This window comes from Cololabis saira, chromosome 3, assembly GCF_033807715.1.
Source record: "Cololabis saira isolate AMF1-May2022 chromosome 3, fColSai1.1, whole genome shotgun sequence".
NCBI lineage: Eukaryota > Metazoa > Chordata > Actinopteri > Beloniformes > Belonidae > Cololabis > Cololabis saira.
This window is the reverse complement of record NC_084589.1, coordinates 28,848,259-28,868,220: the sequence shown is the minus strand read 5'-3', so window position 1 is coordinate 28,868,220 and position 19,962 is coordinate 28,848,259. Positions and strand designations below refer to the sequence as shown.

Below are 19,962 nucleotides of genomic sequence, written 5' to 3'. Positions count from 1 at the left end.
GGCACATTTTCTCCCGTAGATAGTGGAGTAATTAAGAAAAATTAAAGTAAATTGCAGGGTGGGAGGACAGACTTGGCTGAAGCTTGATGTCTTATCATGAAAGTCAGCTGCAGGCTGAGAGCGAGTAAGGTTTGGTGTGAGGAGTGTACAGAGGCAGTTAACCGGGGCTAAGTCATCCACAACAGCTATTACAGTAACCTGACTATTTATGTGCTTCTGATTTAGATTGAAGGTGAAGAAATGAACATCGACTTATTCAGCTGCACGTAGGAGACTTTGTTAAATCATCTGTCATGATCCAAAGAGAAGAGGAAGGTCTGTGCAATGTCTTGTAGGTGAGTTCAGTTCTTTATTATTTTGCCCTTATTTTTCAGTTCTTGTCACCGGTGTATCATCGTCTCTCCAGTGTAGTCTTTTTTTTAATCCTTTTCCACTGAAGTGTCCGTCTTTCTAGTGTTTTACTTCTAGAGAGACTGTTTATCTGCAAGTTGGGAATCTTTACAAAGTTAGAAAGAAATTCATTTAACTTGGTGAGAGGTTGTGTTATGAATAAAAATAATGCAGACTCAATCCTGGGGAAGTCTTAGCATTTCGTACTATTTGTACGATTATATACATTTTTCTACTCGCTGGAATAATAAGGTTCATGAATCTGTGTATGCAGCTGAATTTAGTTTTGGATACTTCTTCGCTACTTGAAATAAAACCAATAATGTGCACAAGATTATATATTGTCATTGAAAAATTAAACAAAAAAAAAACAACTAAACTATCTTAAGTTGGACTGCCAGTTTTTCCAGTTAAAGTAAACTACACACCGGCAAATTCAAGAATATGTCATGTAAAAGTTTTTTTTACCAATCAGTATTAAAACAAAAGCACCTCATCCATGCTGATTCACCAGGAATAACTCCCCCAAACTTTTCAAAAGATAGGATACTGCAAAAAATTAGCTTTATTGGCCAAATGAAATACATTTCCATCTGTAGAAGAAACACTCTTTCGCTTTCCAGTATAATAATACTTGTGATTAATTTTAAAAGCTTTTTATGTAGCACAATTACTTACATTTCTCATCCTAAACTAAAGCCGTTGCCTAGAAATGACAATATTCCTACTGAGATCTTAAGCAGCATAACATTAAAAAGTAAATACTCTCTATTTTAACCACTGAATCTTTCAGAACTTTATTTTGTTTTCTGTAGCAGCAAAACTGAACAAACAGTAAAATCTTCTCAACACGAGCACTTTGATGCGTTGCAACACGCAGAGAACTGACAGAATTGGGCAAACGTCCTTGTGAGTCTGCGGCTGTGAGAACAGCGAGAAAACCATCACCCCCGTGCCGTTTGGCACATATCTGCATTTGTCCTGCACCTTCGCATGTAGAGCTGCGTCGTGCTGAGGAGAGGAGGCGAGCCAAAGCAGCTCTAACTGCTAAACATGAGAAACATGAGAGGAAAACAACGCAAACTGCAGTAGCTGGCGTTAACCACGACGGCACCTGCAGGGCTGCATGTGTGCGTGTGTGTTTGTGTGTGTAGGGGGCAAGGAGGGGCAACAGCGTACTACACATTGTAGTTTTCTCCTCTTTTTGCTCTACTTTGTGTCCCAAGTTTTAGTAGTTTACATTTCACAATTAAAAACGCCACAGTTAGTTCACTGGCTTGGAAAAGGGATTTTGCATGAACGCAGATAAGGCCGCCGGAGCGTTTTGTTGGTGGAAATGATTTACAAGTTAAATGCAGATTGTTTGTTTCAGAGGACATAAAATGTGCGCTTGTGCTGTGGAAGAACCTTTGTCGCCGTGCTGTTGTCTGTGGATTTGCACTGCAAGGTGAGCAAGCCTATCTGTGAAACACTGCGACGAGCTCAGCGCGCTCACAAGGAACGTAGCTGTAGATCATTTTCTCCTCGCAGTTATTGAGTTAGTAGTGGCAAGTCAGCCTTGCCAATGGTTTAAAGGCTAAAAGCAGCACACACACGCCCACACACTCACATATGTAGCGGGGGGGAAGGTCGATCTGCAAATGAGGAAGTGTTTTGTGACACTGAACTTTGTGTGTTAGATGCACACTGGCATACACACCTGGAAGTGAAGAGCAAACAAGCGACGGGGTTGAACTTTGGCAAATATTCTCTGTTCGACTAGGAGCAGGCTTGCTCTCGAAGGCGCTGGAGTCTCAATCTCTGTATTTGTTTCATCCCTGCAGTTACGATGGAGTAATTGGTCACTCATGATTCACCAATGAATGGAGCCGTTGGAACCAGCCCCGCTGTGGCCCCGTGTTGAGATCTGCACAGGAAACCCAAGTGATGGAGTTGAGACGTCTCTGCTCTTAGATGCGATTATGTTTAGTTGTGGTTTTTATTAAAAAAAGAAAAAAAACCAAACCTCTTTCTGCTGGAGGAATTCCGGCTCGTCAGCTATTTTGGTTCCTGTCTTGCTTTCACTACTTTGTGAAAGGAGACGTAAAAAGGAAGGAAGGGGAGAGCGAGAGAGAGAACGACAGAGGAGGGGAGACGGACGTATACAGTGTGGACATCTCGGTGCGCGCCAGTTGTTTTCAGGAGCAGCTGAGAAGAGTAAGTGTTGGCGTACTTTCAAACATGGGTAGACTAGGAAGAGGACTGAGTACAGGGAAGTGTGAGTGTAGGGAAAGTCTGGGTTGCTGGATGTTTTGTAAATATGCTAAAACACAGAGAGATAAAGGTGACATTTCTGATATTAGATTAAAAAAAGATGTCAACATCAGGGTAAGTTAGACTGCGAAAGAGCGTACAGAGATGTAAGCCAGTCATAAAGTGAGGAAGTAGTTAAAGAGACTTCTTTTTAAATTTGACTTTGTTTCATGTTTTCCATGTTCATGACATTAGACCCACGATACTTATGCTTGTCTGCACATGTGACACAGGTACGAGTGACAGCCCATCGATCCGTCTTGTCCTGAAACAAAGCCGAGACAACATGGTCCGGTAAGTCAAGCCTCTGCTGGACACCATAACGCTGCGTTCATCGTGTCTGGTTTTATTCGGTGCGTTTGGTGCAAGGCGTGATGAGAACTTCTCTGTTTCCATTCCTCCTTCTCTCTGTCTTTCACCAGCTGTCAGCTCGTCCTGTTCTGTTCCTCTATCATGCAGCTTGTCATGCCTTGTGTGCTCAGCGGTGTGTGATCTAGAAAAGAAAATGTGTCAGAAATGATGATTAAGTTCAGTGGTGGAGTTAAACATCCCCTTTGTATCAACATTTTCTGCTGGAATTGTCACTATTTGTTATGTGAATGTGTTTCTCAATTCATTTCTTGTGTAACAGCCGAAGGAGTTAAAGGCATGTGTATCGGCGGTATTCCAGATGCTCTTTCAGTATAATCTGTAACATTTCTTTACAGTTTGTCATACAATTTGATATTAAGGGTCAATATATTGTGAAAACACTACAAACAAATATCTACTTTAAAGGATGTAAACTGAGAAATTATTTTAATTTAAGATAAAACCTGATTGGGCTGCAGAGAGCGATTATAGTGAAACCTGAGGTTAATTGCACCCGTAGCCTTTAAGAACTACAACTTTTCTTTCATTTCTTTTGTATTTGAATTCTTATTTTGGAAATGACCGAAATAAACAAAATATATATATATATATATATATATATATATATATATATATATATATATATAAATAATAAAAGCTTTACATTTTTACCAAAAGTAAAGGCGTTTAATCAAACTTGAGCAAACTTGGTCCGTATGCTGAGTGAATCCACGGTGCTGCTGCACGCTGTTATAGCCCAGAGGTGTTCAGGGTTTTGAGCTACATCTTTGTATGTTTATGATATAACAAAATATATAATAATGTTAGTTCTGCAGCCTTCAGTTTAAGTTTTGATTAAGGTTTTGAAGTTATAGTGGCTAAAATGAACGGTGTTTACGTCAAAGTGAGAAGAATAAATAACACCGGCTGCAAAGTCTTTTAGATGAAGAATAAGCACTTAAAAAATGTAATCATGTTATTTGTTTCTGTATTTGTGACGTTGTCAATAAATCCATTAATTGTTTCACCAAAAAACTTGTAAAGATCCACCTGAAAATTTCCCACCGGTTAGCAGATGCCACAGCAGCCTTTTTAAAGTTTTTAACTAAACCTTAACAGCAAAAGGATCCAAAAGTGTTTATGTTTAGGATACAAGAAGCATTGAAATAGAAATAGTCTCATGTGGTCAGCGTCTCCTGCTGTACTAAAATGTTTTTTCCGGTGTTGGGTAACTGCAGTCGTATTTCTGGGTTGGAGCTTATTTGTTTCTGGAGCTATTTTATTCTGTCAAATAATGTCATGATACTCCTAAGCTCAATAACACGCAGACGCAGCCCAGTGGCCGTCTTGGTGTCAGTCTGTGTTGCGTGCGTTTCAGATTTATCTGATGCAAATTTACTATCAGTAATTTTTGTCTGCACTGGGTGCAGTTATAGTGCCTGTACCCTTACCGCCTGTGTGCTGATGCAGGTGGTTCCACAGAGACATCACAGGCCTGCAGGCTGAGACGATGCTGAAGGATCGAGGCATGCCTGGCAGTTTCTTGGCTCGACCCAGCAGGAAAAATGTTGGAGATTTTTCCCTGTCTGTCAGGTAATAACTGAAAGCACCAAAACCGAACTTTTGCACCTCTCGTTTCATTGCTGGACGTGATTAAGTTCCACCCATGTGGATGGTTCAGCGTGACAGAAGCTGCAAAAACTGGACTCTTACATCTACGGCTGCTTTTCTTCCTAGATTCAGTTACAGACTGTTACCGTTTATCACAAAAATGAAGTAATGAGCTAAACACTGGAATGGAAATAATTTTTTGCACTGCACCACAGGCGCATGATACAATCAACTTTTAGTGAAATGTGACCGTGTTTGACCGTAAATGTGACGACATTCGATAGATGCTATCAGTATCTATCTGCAATTGGAAGATAGATGCTTTAGTGAACTTGGAAATCAATTTTTTCCTTCAAATGACAGAATCTTAAATTCTTAACAGGTAGGACAAGATGATCAATCTGAGATAAGTCTGAAATTTGTAATGCCATGGGATCCACACTGAGCAGATTTTTGTGTAGATTTTTGCAGAAGTATCACCAGATCTTACATTTCTGAACAATAGGCTCAACTGACACCATCTGTGAACTTGAATTTATTCAAATATGAAGTTTTACACAACACAGGACTACAATCTGTTCTTCTCAAAGGTGAAGATTTTGATTTAATGAGCAACATTTGCACTGATGCAGTTGAGTGACAGTTATAGGGGCAGCATTTAGTATCAAGGAGATCTCTTCTCATAAACTGGTGAGAAAAACAGAAGAGCCAAAATAAATAAATAAAATACAAAAATAATTGGTTGTGTTCTACTTTTTTTTAACCTTTTCTCATGTCATTAAAAAAAAATTGAAAGCATTAGGGACTTTCCTTTGTTTCAAGCGACAATACCTGCAGATGGTAAAGTGGGTCGTTCACTAATTAAATGGTGGTCTGACCCGTGGCTCCTTCGTCAAAGTTCCTCTAAAGGAAATGTTGAGCCCCAAGTTGCAAAACATGGCTTTTTTTTTTGTTTTAACACATCCTTTTGTCTTTCATGAGTTCCCTCCTATGAGAATGACATGCAACACACTTCTGATGGAAACTTTCAACTATACAAAAGTGATGGTGCTGCATTCTAATTCAACCAAATACATTCATGAATTATGGCTCCTCTCTCACTTCAAGTAAAAGTTTCCATGAAATATATGTATCGCTAAAAATCAGTGAAGGTGAAGATGCAGAATCTGTGAAAACCAAACCAATTAAATGTGATGATGTGAATTGGGGCCTAAGATATTAACTTTAAGAACCTAAAATTGTGCCGTCTTTCATACTGCACGGCATCAGAAAGTGTTCTGTTTAAAAACAGAACATACAACAGTTTGGTTGGTGTGGTATGATTGTTTTTTTCCTCTTCAGGTTGGCTGATACGGTGACCCACATCCGCATCCAAAACACAGGAGACTTCTACGACCTGTATGGGGGGGAGAAGTTTGCCACGCTGTCGGAGCTGGTGGACTACTACACATCGGAGAGCGGCAACCTCCAGGACAAGGACGGCACTCTCATCGAGCTCAAATATCCCTTCAACTCGTCCGACCCCACCACTGAGAGGTCTGTGCTCTTCATGTCTCTTAAGCATTCACTTTCAGCCACCAGGGAGTTTAAGGTCTCCCACATTCAGGTTTTTCTGTGAGAACTGGCGTCCTCGAGTTAGGTGCAGCGGTGTTTGGTTATGTGGTTAAAATCGTATAACGTCAGTTGTGACCATCAAACCAACTGTTTGTCGGTTAGTAAATTTATATATATAAACTTTATTTGCAGACACTGGGTCCAGAATACAAAACGAGATACAAAGACACAGACATTAAAAACTAAATACTGCATTAATCTTTTTCTCTGGGGGAAAGAGGTCTGTGTTTGTCATCTAAAGCTTGTTTTTGAGGTTTCACCGGTGCATCTGCTTAACTGCTGCAGGCTTTGGATAAGATGTGAAAAGGTTAACAGTTTATGCATTTACTCAAATATTTTACTGAAACATAGCTACATCTTATCGAAATATTTATTTGGGTAAATGATTAACTTCTTACCTGTAGTGTTCAGGAGGAAATATTCAGTAATTAAAGAACAACAGAGTTCAGAGACTTGCCACTCTCTGAAAAAGGATGTGGAACTGACTTAAAAAATTACACCTCCTCCTTCTGCCTGAATCTGAAATGTGTTGTCAAGCTCAGATGTTAACTGCTGGACACAAAATTACCCTAAATTACTTTAATTAGTTCTGCTGCACATTATATTGACGTGCATGCTCAATATCAGTTTTGCCAAAACATAAAAAAACATTGTTTTTATTTTCCAAGTGCCTTACATTCAAACTCTGTATATGAATAAATTATTCTGGCTGCCCAAGATTTAAATTTAGATGCTAATTTACATGCAATTAGCATCTAAATTAACATGACAAATTTAGTTGCGCAGGGAACATTTTTTTTATTTACTTATTTATTTCTAATAAAACCATCTTGCTGGAATAGGAATAATATATAATATAATACATTTTATTTGGCATCTGCATGGGCTATTTCCTGCCAGGGGTCAGTTTCAGAAAGACATTAACGACATAAACTGAATTATTGGTTTATATATTGCAAGTCATCACATTTTATCATACCACATGTTTTTTAAATATCCTACAGCCCTAATGTCTGTTTTGGATATTTCGCGTTTCTTCTGGGTCACAATTGTTTGAGTTGCACGTTTGACCACATCTGGCTCCAAACTCCTGATGATGGCATGAATGAGAAACACCTGAGTCTATCACTCATGTAGCTTTTCTCTCGTTGTTCTGCCTTTTTGCTTTAAACAAACCTATTTTTTAAAAATGATGACATTGTGTCATATGTCATGAGTTGTCATTCTTCTGTGACTGTAGTAACCTGATTTTAGGCATTTTTTCTGTCCCTGTACTGAAAAATGTAATAATGTGGTGCACTTCTTATTCACATGACGACACATTCATATCAAAAACTCGGATTTATTAGAGCTCAGCGTTCATTTTTTTAGGCAGAAACATTTGAATGTGTCCTTTTAGTGCCAAAAAATGAGTGACGATGAAATATTCAGGTGTAGTGACATTGAGTGGAAAAGATATTTGAGTAGGGGAGTTAAACAGTTTATTACAACACAAGCAAAGGAAAATAAAACAGGTTAAATATTATATAATAGGGAGCTGTTTTGTTTGTGACCAAAACAAGAAAAGATATTAATGCCAAGAAAATACTTGAATTCATCTGTTTGATTAAGTTTGTCAGGAAACAATGTTTATGACACATTCATTGAAAATGTAAAAAAGACAGTAGTATTAATTAAGTTGGAATTATTGTTTTTGTGTGGGCATCAACATGTCATTCATTTTAAATATCAGTTCTGGTATTTTGTGACATTCACATTCATTATAGATTAGCAGCACCTAATTAAATGTCATGCAAGAAGAGCATGTCATTTTAGTTAGCGATACAAAAATACGCAGTTTCTGAATTAAAGTGCAAGCTTTTTATTCTTCTACTGGTAGGAAGTGGATATTGAATCTCCAAAAATGTCCTTTCAGTGCAGATTCTGCTTCTGGTCTGCACATGTCCCATTTTGCAGCACAGTGTCGTAAAGGTTAATGGAGCTGGTGCAGCAATGTTTTTTATCACTCACCGCGGTAAATCATACCAAGAGGGCGTTTGCACATTAAAAGAATCAAAGCACCTTTATTTTCTTAGTTTTTCCTAAAAAAAGAAAACAACAACAAATAAAAAAATAACGAAACGGTGCAGTAAAGATTTTGTAAAGATTTTGCATGAAAGACGCAATGTCCAAAAACATATTTTTAGAGATTTTGCATTAAGGGAACCGAAAATGAGAAAATCATTACATTGACGGGAAAAAAAAGAAAGTTTGTATACAGTGTTGAACGGAATATTGAAATGCTTGTTGTATAAAGAGATGCTACTTTATGTTGGAGTCAATTTAAATTGGATTAATGTACTCTGACAAAAAGGATACTTCACAATTAATACTTTAATTGGGTCTTTAAATGCAGAACTGCCATATGGACATGTTGCTGTTCTTGTTACTGTAATTCTCTCGTTTTGTTCTTTTTTGCCGAACGCTCTCTTTGGCAGGTGCCTGCTTTCTAAATATAGAAGCAAGATAATGCAGATAGTTTGCATCTGCAAGTATGTCAAACAACTCCCATCACCCTGAACTGTTTGTCAAAAAAACAGACGTAATGTAAATAACTGATATTGATATTATTCTGTAATATATATATTTTTCTGCTGTGCCTCTTGATGGGTACATGTGGATCCCTTGAGAGCTACCTGATGGGAGTTTTCCTCCCAGCTGGAAACACTGAGCAGCCGTGGGCCGATACTGTTAGTTGTGATAAACTTGCACAGTTGCACGAGTCGAGGAGGACATGACTTTCTATTATATTTTTACGAGTGTGTGACAGCAATTCACTTCAGCTGGAAGATATACGTTATGCCTTACCCCTTTGTCCTTCTTTCTCTCTCTCTGTCTCTCTCTCTCTCTCTCTCTCTGTCAGTTGTCTAACTTCCCTTTTGTTGCTGCGGTTGGAAACTTTAAGTTTTGACACTTTTGAAAGCAATGGCCAGACCCTGTTTGTCTTCCTCTCTTGCATGCTCCATCATGTTCTTGCTCAGCCGCTATCTTCCTCATCTGCCACACGCTCTCTGTCATCTTAGCGAAGCGTGACTACACGCAGCTCAGCGGGTCACCTTGTTGTGCAAACAACAACAAAACAACAACAATTCATATCTTAGTTGATGTACTTCTACCTCACGTGCGTGCTTACTTAAACTTGTGCGGTCCTGCATCAGCCATCGCTCCTCTTTAACTTCTGAAAGCAAAATGCACAAGGAAACACAGCCTGGTTTTGTGCTCAACCTGATGCAAAAGAACAAACCCACAGTCTTAGTCTTATTCAATGTTTTGTAACAACATCCATTTGGTTTAACAGTAAAGTGGAGAAATTATTTAAGAAGCCATACGCGGCATGATGTAGACTAATGTGGTGGGGTTGGGGGGGGGGGTGCCAAGGAACGGGTGTCTGTGAATGTCACATATCGAAAGGGGGAAGGCTATAAATACTTTGTCCTTTTCAGCCACGAAATCTGTCATCAGAAATTTTCCGACCGCAACGCAGGAAGTTTAGAAGAAGAAATCGAGAAGTGTGCCTAAAATTAAGTCACACTCAGCTCAAACACACACAAGAACACACAACGATTAAGTGTAAAGGGGTAGACATAAATATATTTGTCCTGCTTATATTAGCCCACATCTGTGTGTGCTTTTTAGCTGTTTTTAACTCTTATCGTGGCTTTCACTGTACAGTATGGCCCAACGGTCCATGTGAAAACCATCAGTGTGCTTCTGGCAGCTGTTGAGCCTTGAATAGACGAAAGGACGCATTTCCCTTTGCAGTCACAGTCTCAACGGTTGGCACCCCACAGAGGGTTCAAAGACAACAATCATTCATATGTATTTCAGGCACCACAAGCGTGAAAACCCAAGATTACCCTCTCTGAGAAATGTTTTTACAAGTTGAAAATCTGTCTTTGTTCAGGTCCCAGCCATGAACCGTGACCACAAACAACCCCAGTTTAGCTCAGGGCATGACTATCTTTAAAAAAAAAAGTGTGCTAGAGAGCATCATGACCTGTGGCGTGCTCGCTCTGCAGGTGGTACCATGGTCATCTGTCGGGCCCCAACGCGGAAAAGCTGCTCACTGCACGAGACGAGCCGGGGACCTTCCTGGTCAGAGAGTCTATGTCCAAACCCGGAGATTTTGTCCTCTCCGTTCTGACGGACGAAATCAGCAAAACTGGAGGAAAGAGGGTGTCCCACATCAAGATAATGTGCCAGGTCGGTGCTTGTCCTAAATCTGTGTGGAAAGTCTTGTCTGTGTTGCAGTAAATACATAAAGATTTAAGAGCCTGAAACAGATTAGTGTCACATAAAAACACTGAGGGATGTTCCAGAGTTGAGCTAATTTCCCAGTCTAATGCAATAAGAGATTTTTGCTTATATTTTAGCTTTCAGATGTTTGACAACTTTATTTTTGGAAAAAAAAAGACCAGACCTGTTATTTGTTTGCATTGCATCTCATTTTCATGAGGCATATGCTTCCAGCATCAGTCGCCATCAGGACTTTTGCATTTCATTTTTAGCTATGGTTGCTCTCACAGAAAACGCCATTCAGCTCTTATTTAAATGGCCTGCATTGTTTCGGCACACTGCTGGGGTGTAGAAGATTAATGTGAGATTAGCGGAATAAAGGTCTTTTCATAAGCACGCATCTGGGATCAGGTGAGCTTCCTGGCCGTGCTGCGTGCTAATCCCCCGAGTTTGTTTCTGCTGAAGGTTCCAAACACTGAAGTGTGACAAAATTAGTGCACATTCAAGCCTTTAACCCTGAGAAAATCTGTTTTATCGCCCCTTTTGTAAATTAAGTGTGGTCACATGCCAGAAAGTCCTCTGCAAGAGGTGTTCTGTACTTTTGTCTACATTATTTTTGAAATATCTTTTTATCATGTTTGATTATAAGGTTTGATTATAAGTGTGTGAATTTCCACTTCTTTCGCAAAATGTTTAGGTTCCTTATAGCTTATCTCTTCACCACATGAGCTGACTAAGATCGCTCTCTGCGTGGAAGTGCATGTAAAACAGTTTGTGTGTGTTCACAGAATGACCGGTACACGGTGGGAGGCTCAGAAATGTTCGACACGCTGACAGATTTAGTGGAGTTCTACAAACGCAAAGGCATCGAGGAGGTCTCCGGAAACTGGGTTTATCTCAAACAGGTGAACAATCAATCGTATCAGAATGTTACGCTTTTCACGTCGCCGCAAAAATCAACAAAGCAACTGTCTGTGAACTGCAAAGAACAGAAATGTAACTTTGTGTCTTACTTGAAAAGGAGACCAACGCAGGCCACAGATAGGAAATATTACTCACATGTTTGCTCTTGTTTTTATGATAATGCTGCGTGAGGTGCTCATTGACCTTTCTTTCTTTTTCTCCCCCTACCCTCCCTGCACCCCGTCCTGTGTGGGCAGCCCTACTACTCCACCAGGGTGAATGCAGCGGACATCGAGAGCAGAGTCAAGCAGCTGGACCAGACCGCAAAGCAGCAGGAGGATGGCGAGGGGATGAAGAGCAAGGCGGGCTTCTGGGAGGAGTTTGATGTAAGGTTTAAGTCAGCCTCGGTGACCTTTGCACCGAGATGCTTGGTTTTCCTTGAAGGAAATCGAATTCTCCTGAAGCCGTTTAAATAAATTCACCATCTGACATCTTAGACATTCCTAGCTTTGCTGATGAGTCTTTTCCCTCTGACCTCATTCATGCGGGTAATAACGAGTGTAAAGGGGGTTTACCACCATCTTGTGGAGGGGGAATACAGGAGCTGCACCCTGGAACCGTAATTATACTATCACTCAGACGGTTTTGTGACGGCCGTGTTTCAGATTAATCAGGTGTCATCAGTATTTAAATCAAAAGCAATCATGATTTTAAACAGAATTAAAAATCCCATTATTGTGATTTTTATTTTTTTTGTTCAATTAAAATGCTGGTGGTTTTAAGTGGAGCTTTTGTTAAGTTTTGTATTGCTCCACTTGTTAGGATTAGCTCAAAGTTTAATCTATGGACTGCACGTTCAGATCAATTGGCTTTAAGAAACCCAGATATTGGTTTTTGAAAGAAGATGTGGAAATTTGTGGTGGGGGGGGCTTGAACATTTTTAGTTAGTAATGATTATCATTAAAACTATTATTAATTCATTCAACTAAAATAGGGAAGAAAGAATTTAAACCCCTTACTGAAGGAAAAGTGTGACTACAGAAATGTACTTCGGTTAAAAGAGCAGAATTATCAACAGCAACATGTCGTCAGTGTCAAAGTCCTGGTTTGGATCAATACGGGAGCATCAGTGTTTTTAAATGACCCACTTTACGTGCATTTTTGAGGGGAGTGGTAGTCTAGTGGCTACAGAGGTGGGCTTGGGTCTGGAGGAGGTTCAAGGTCCAGAATGACAACCAAGATGAACCACCTTGTGCCCCTGAGCAAGGCCCTTAACCCTAATTGCTCCCTGTGTGTTTGTTCTCTCAGATGTAAGTCGCTTTGGATAAAAGCATCTGCTAAATGACATTATTATTATTATTATTATTATTATTATTATTATTATTATTATTATTATTATTATTATTATTATTATTATTATTATTATTATTATTATTATTTATATACGAGGACAACAGATAAAAGTCTGGGGGCATTAGATGATTAATAGCAGAAAAATAAAGAAAAACCCAGCAGACTGAATCATCTGGGCTTTTATTTATGTGAATGGGACTGCTGGACCTGGAAAACAACTAAAGATCTGAACTCTGCCCACGCGTTGTCAAGCGTTGGAAAGACTGGAAACCACCAGTGTGTCTTAGAAAAGCTTGTTTTATAATCAGTTGTGTACAGTTTTTATTCCAAAGGGAAATACAGCAGTAACCAAAGGGTTCCAATTAATGTAAAGGATTAGACGGAAATGTTTTAGTAAAGTACAAGTAAAGTACAAGTACTTATTATTATTTCCTTCCCAGCTTATTTGATTAAGTAACAGTCAGAGCCATTATTGTGCAATCTTCTCAGTGTTGGAATTGTGAAGCTATATTGCTCCTCATTTGGGGGAAAACTGTCAAATCTGTTCATTTTGCATGTTTGTCACAATAATAATGTACAGTATTAGTTTATGTATCAGTATCAGTTTAACTGTGACATAACTGGTATCTGTTCCTCTTGGCAGGCTCTTCAGAAGTTGGAGGCGAAGGTCAAGAAGAGCAGGGAGGAAGGCCAAAGAGCGGAAAATAAAAGCAAAAACAGATACAAGAACATTCTTCCCTGTGAGTTTTTTTTTTTATCTACTTTGTTATCCTATAAATAACACCCCACATGTGAATATAAACCAGACCGAGACCAAACTTTTTCATACTTGTTCTTCACTCCACCCACTTGTTTTTTCCTCTCACAAGTCAACGACACCAGAGTCACCCTGAAGGACACTGATCCTAACATCGTGGGCTCAGATTACATCAATGCCAACTATGTGATAGTAAGTCCCAAAGTCACTGGCCTTGCCGTAAACGCAGTATGACATCAAAGATGACAGAAAACTGTCAGTGTTGTTGTGCTGATTGTGGTTGTGCATCGATTCACTGCTTTTACGTGTCTGCAGAACAAACTGCGGGAGCCAGGAGGACAGAAGCAATACATTGCTACTCAGGGATGTCTATTGACAACTGTCAACGATTTCTGGCAGATGGTATGGCAGGAGAAAACGCGTGTGATCGTTATGACAACAAGAGAGGTGGAGAAAGGACGGGTGGGTATTGATCGCAGACGCTGTTAAAAATGAAATTCTTAAAATGCTTTAAAAAAAATTGCAAAACTCCCACAAACTGAGTCAACATCTTGACTCTGAGAAGGGAAATTATACCAGTTACAACTAAGTATATATGTATGGGAAAATTTAAAATAAATAATAATTAAAATAAAAATGTGTGCACAATTTAAAAAAAACACTGAAACAAAAAAGCACCTGTTCCACACCTGATACAATTGGGTATTGTGTCATTATTTTATTTTGCATTGTGTAAAACTAAACTAAACAACACTCTTACTGCTTACTGAAGGAAATAAGAGTGTTGAGCAGCAACTGGAAACACAATGCCAAGAAGGAAAGACATCAGCATCAGATCTTAAATAAGCAATGTGGAAAGGGTTTTAGGATCAGTTCCAAACTCTTTGGAGTTCATTGTTTAAAAAAATGAAATATTAATAAAAGAAGAAGGCACTGGAAAATACTAAATACATTTACCAAGCTTCTGCCTAGCACAGTGATGGAGGGTGAAGGACTCCTCCCTGAACTCCTCTGTATATCAAATGTAAGGACATTTATCCAACAGCTAAAGCTTGACTGAAATGCAACAGGACAGTGATCTTAAGCACGCCAGCAAATCTACAGGCAGGAGGTCCGTTGGGTGGCACAGTCAAAGTCCAGATCTCAGCCTGACTGAAATGCTGCGGCGCATAAATTAATGTCTAAAAACCTTGATAAACTGAAGTAAAGTAGTTGGACTGCAGTAACTGAAGTAGTTTGTAAAGTCCTCCACAATAATGTTGGAGACTGAGGACGCCGTACAGGAAATGATTAGTTTAAGTCACTCCTGCTGAAGGTGCTTCTGCGAGCTTTTCAGTCATGGGTGTGCTCAGATTTCCACAGTTCCAGTGTAATATGTCGCATTCATCTGAGACTGTATCTACTCAGTTTAAAGGCTTATTGACAACAAGATTTTTTTTTCGATCATATTCTGATACATATGATCTTAGAATCAAAGATTATGTACTTTTTTCCTTGAAAATATAAACTTGCTGTGATGCACCTTCTTTTATTCATATGTCAGATTGCATATGCATTAACTTTGCACGGATGTCATATTAGAGTCTTTGTCAAAACTAAGTCTTAAGTATTAACAGGATTAGTGATGTAAATGGAAATAAGCAAAGCTGTCGATCACTCTAATCTCGTTTATAGGTTGTTAATGCAGATAACCTCAAATACTACAGTGAAAACATGCAGAGCCAGTCACAGAGTGCTTTACTTCTTAAATGACAATAAATTTCACTTATTTGATTTCCTCTTTTTGTGCAGAATAAATGTGTGCCATACTGGCCGAAGCTTCACGAAGCAAAGGAGGTAGGACCTTACGTGGTGTCCTGCGAGTCGGAGACGGTAGCTGCTGATTACCTGGTCAGAGTTTTGGAGCTCACTCATGTGAAACAGGTGACACCGACCTCTGACCTCGCTCTTACCTATGTCTTATCTCTTTGGTATTCTGACTTAGTTTTTCTTTCACTCCCAGCCAAAACGTTCCCGTACCATATGGCACTACCAGTACCTCAGCTGGCCTGACCACGGCGTTCCCGACGAGCCAGGCGGTGTCCTCAGCTTCCTCACCCAAGTGAATATGAAACAGGCTGAATATGCCGACACTGGCCCCATGATCATCCACTGCAGGTACTCGGCAGATGAAAAAAATATCTCATAGTTTTGTATCGAAATCCTGTAACAAAGCGTATGATTTATAATCATGTTTAATGATAATACTGTAAGGTTTTAGGTTAAAACAAACATATTTCCAGGATTAAGATTAGTTCAGTACTAACTAAACAAAGAGTTTCAGGTCCACTAAGAGTTTATCCTGCTGGGAATTTTCCCAGTGTGACATTAGGAAAACTGAAACTTTTTGTGCTTCTTTATAATTATTATTCTTTTTTGATCATTATTGTATTATTCTTTTTTTTAATATACTTTAGTGTATTATGTCCACAAAGCTCCACATTAAAAAAAACAACTAAACTTTCTTTCACAAAGGGGACTCATTATTATTATTATGCACGTATTATGAACGTTCATGGTAAAAGTGCACGTTCACTTTGTTAAAAGTTTTTAAAAACCCACTTGCTTCAGTTGTGATAAAAGTTAAAGACATGATCAGCTAGTAGATTGGCGTCGGCTGTCTCCACTGCATATTCAGAGGGACGCTGGTACTGAGAGGTGTTTGGAGGAGCCCAGAGATGGCAAGAAGTGGAACCATTTTGAGGGATTAGCAAAAATGCTGCTATTGAAGATTAAATTATTAAAATAAAATACCATATTTATGTTTACAATAAAGGAGACATTGACCTCTTTATCTCTGACAACAATTGGAGGGATTTCTATGAAATGTTACGCTTTCCTGAAGCTCAGGGACTCAGTTTCCATCAGGGATATCATTTAACATTTGAGCCTTTGTGGGAAATATCTGCATTACGAGTTAATAGTTTACCATCTTTTTTCTTCACCAACTTTCATGTCCTCTTCAGCAATAACTGTTGTAACTTTAGCGTTCCATACGCGCTAAAATTGCACTTTGACCAATCATTGTGTTCACCCTGGTCATATTCCTGCTTACCAGTTGTCTTGTTGCTGAACTTCCTTCACCGTATCAGGGGTGATGCAACACGTCTGTAGATATGTTCACTTGTTCAGTTGCAGCTCGCCTCTATTGATCTAAAGATTTATAAATGGTGTTGTGCTCTGTGTATTTGTGCAGTGCTGGAATCGGTCGGACGGGCACAATTGTGGTTATCGACATGATCATTGAAACCATTGACACTATTGGTAAAAACATTAACTCATTTTTGGGATATTTTAAGTAATCATATGCAAGTTTTCTTCCATTTTTGTCATACTGCCTTTCCATCTTGCTCCTTTGTCCGCCTGTAGGTCTGGACTGTGATATTGACATACCAAAATACATACAAATGGTGCGAGAGCAGCGCTCTGGTATGGTGCAGACTGAGCCCCAGTACAAATTCATCTACCTGGCTGTTTCCGAGTACATACAGACCACTAAAGCCAAAGAGACTGCCTGCATGGTAAGAAAAAGGCATCGAGGTGCCTTTTTTTGTCACAAATTACTGGAAGAGGGATTTATATAAGGAAGTAATGAAATCAGATATTCGTCAATCAGCCTTTGACCTTTTATTTGCTGTGTTGAACATTGTGGCTAACTGGTTCAGCGCCAGCAGAGCGATACGTTATCAGAGTGGCTTGTGAAAGATGAATATTGACCCAAAGAGATAAAACAATCAACCACAAAAACTTAAACAGCAGCACAACTGTTCTTTGTGTCTGAACAATTCTGGATCTGAAATTACTGAAACATCTCGGTTTCTATTTTTCACAGCAAACTGAGACCGAGTATGGAAATCTGCAACTCAAACACCAGCCGGCGAGCAGGAAGGTGTCAAAGTGAGTAAGCGCGCAGTTGTATGACTTGACTGTCTCAAGTACGTTCACATCACCTTACTAAACTTCACAACGCTGCCCTATTTTCTTAAAAATTCACTACTTGGTCCCTGTCTTCAGGGTCATGTCAGCAGTTTGTATTTATGAGCTGTGGGAGGAGGGAGGACGGGGTGTTGCTGCACCTGGACTTTGATGCAGTCTTCGGTTTCCTAAGGGCTGCAGTCCATATTAATGTTAACATATCTTTACCCCTGTCAATTTGTTAATTTGTACATTAGTAATTCCTTTTTGCAATAAAAGAAACTATTTGCTAGAGAGAAAGAAACATTTTTTTTTTTTTAAGGTTACTTTCGTTGCATTGTTACTCATATTAGTGTGTGTAGAAGATGTGTTGCAGTCTAACCTGTGCCCCTGGAGTTTTCCAGTGTGTGTGCACATGTCATCAGTCGTTAACCATGTGGACATCCAGTCTGTGGAGTCGGTTTAAACTGTAACTAGAGGCATCCAGCAGTTTAAAACACCCAAACAAGTTTCAGCATGACCAAATTGTCAGATAATTTTAGCTAATTGTTGTCAGAGTGATTGTTTTTATCGGTTTTCAATACTGATTTGAAAAAGAAAAATCAAATGCGGATTAATACAGTTTAGTTTTACTTTTTTTCTTCTTAGTTGCTTTATACATGTTGTGCAGCCCCTTTTTTTGAGGAGTGGGCCTCTGAAATTAAACGAAACTGCAAACGCTCACAATGAATATAACAATCGCACCGTCAGTATCAGTTATTCTTGCTCAGTAGAAGGAGTCTAAATCTATATACTCATATGTCCTAATATGTCTTTGGTTTTATTGATTTAATCTGAAAGGCCTTTCAACAATAAAATAATCAGATGTACTTGCAACAACAGGAAAATGAAGGATTCTTGTTGATACTGACTCCATGTGTTCAGCATGACGCTCCTGTATTATTATTTGACTCACAATGTAAAGACTTTAAAGGTGCCGTTCATCGGTTTTGGCTCCCTCTTGTGGCAAGGATAGTTATTACATGAAGACTGTATTTCAGTCACCTCCCTGACTCTTCTTCCTCCGACTACTCCGTCCACACGATGGAAAAATTACATTATAACTGGCTCGCTGTTGGAACCCACACATTTTATTGTATATAATAATTTAAAAGCCTTTTTCAAAGAATTAGAGGACATTACACAACAGCCTTAACAATCTGACACACAATCTGACCCAGATTGTCTTAATAGAAATCAACAGAGGTTTTTGTTTTCTTTTTTGCACTCTACAGATAAACTTATGGTACCTTATTTGTCCATTACACCACCAGATAAAGTTTCTATGACCTCTTGTCTCCTGAACCATTGACCCATATGCAAAGGAAGCAATGTTCTAATTATCCACTTACGAATATGGAAGAATGCCCAAATGCCGGTTCATGCTGAGCCAGTCGCAGCCCCGGGAGGCTGACTCATGTCTGTTGTATTTTGTAAAGAAAAAAAACAAAGTTCACTCTGAGGAAGTCACTAACCAGCTTGTCATGCTCTCTTTACAGAAACAAGGAGGATGTTTATGAGAATCTGTCCAAAGGGAAAAAAGATGTGAAAAAGTCCAAGTCTGACAAGAAAAGTGGATCGGTGAAGAAAAGATAGAAGACAGAGATGTTTCATTGTGTTATATTTATGCAGACACTCTTTTTGTGTAGATAATAAGTCACAAAGTGGAGGGCCTATGCAAAATAAATTAAGATAAATAAAAATGATCATGAGAAAACCTGTTGATGTTTCATGTACCACATGAATGCTTGGATGATGTGTGTTTGAAAAATAAAGGTATAATGTTTGTACACTGTGTCTGATAATGATTTAAGGACAACACAGTCTTTATGACATACTAACTGCCCTGATAAGAGCTACTATTATCGACCACCACACTTCCAGTTTTTACTGTCGGGTTTAAAGGTTTCTTAACTATATAACGCTTGCATTAGGAGATCCTGTTACAAATCAACATAAAGTCGTCGTACATGAGGAAGGATTATCTTCTTCAACAACATATGCAGGGTGCAGAATGAATATGCATAAAGGTGAATATACGTGTATGTATGACTGTGTGTGCAGTGGTATGTATTTACATATTGGCAACTACAAATGCATGGAGTGCTGCTGGGTGTAAAAAAAGGTCTTTGCTATCTGCCTTGAGGAAGGCCTACATGGCCGAAACATGTTGGCATTTTAACTTTTTCTAGGCATTTTAACTTTTTCTAAGCCATGATTTAATAAAGGCCTTTTATATTTTTCTAACTTCTTGAGTGCCTCGGTTTTTCTAAATTGTTTATGTATTTACATATGTGTATATATTGTTACTATACAAACTTATGTGTCATGGTCAAACTCCAGCAGGAAGTGAAAGATGATTATTGATTAGTGGACCAGGGGTCCGAACAGCTTTTTATTGGTTTAATCTTTAGTATCATTAT

The 19,962-nt window shown here is 39.0% G+C and overlaps 1 protein-coding gene across 1 annotated transcript; it reads left to right on the top strand.

Moving 5' to 3' along the window:
* The first annotated feature begins 2,062 nt into the window (after nucleotides 1-2,062).
* ptpn6 (protein tyrosine phosphatase non-receptor type 6) lies at nucleotides 2,063-19,329 on the top strand. The gene is made up of 16 exons (XM_061717088.1): nucleotides 2,063-2,586; nucleotides 2,916-2,976; nucleotides 4,504-4,626; nucleotides 5,986-6,180; nucleotides 10,317-10,500; nucleotides 11,322-11,438; nucleotides 11,694-11,822; nucleotides 13,433-13,529; nucleotides 13,659-13,738; nucleotides 13,862-14,008; nucleotides 15,338-15,469; nucleotides 15,549-15,703; nucleotides 16,782-16,849; nucleotides 16,955-17,106; nucleotides 17,418-17,482; nucleotides 19,039-19,329. Exons 2-16 carry the CDS (start codon nucleotides 2,969-2,971, stop codon nucleotides 19,133-19,135), a joined length of 1,749 nt encoding a protein of 582 aa, XP_061573072.1. The 5' UTR covers nucleotides 2,063-2,586; nucleotides 2,916-2,968; the 3' UTR covers nucleotides 19,136-19,329.
* The last annotated feature ends 633 nt before the right edge of the window (nucleotides 19,330-19,962 follow it).

What these genes read in the sequence shown, in the direction of transcription:
- ptpn6 (XM_061717088.1), top strand. An exon ending in TCCGACCCCACCACTGAGAG is followed by an intron (nt 6,181 to 10,316) that starts GTCTGTGCTCTT and finishes CTCGCTCTGCAG; the next exon opens with GTGGTACCATGGTCATCTGT. An exon ending in TGAAACCATTGACACTATTG is followed by an intron (nt 16,850 to 16,954) that starts GTAAAAACATTA and finishes GTCCGCCTGTAG; the next exon opens with GTCTGGACTGTGATATTGAC.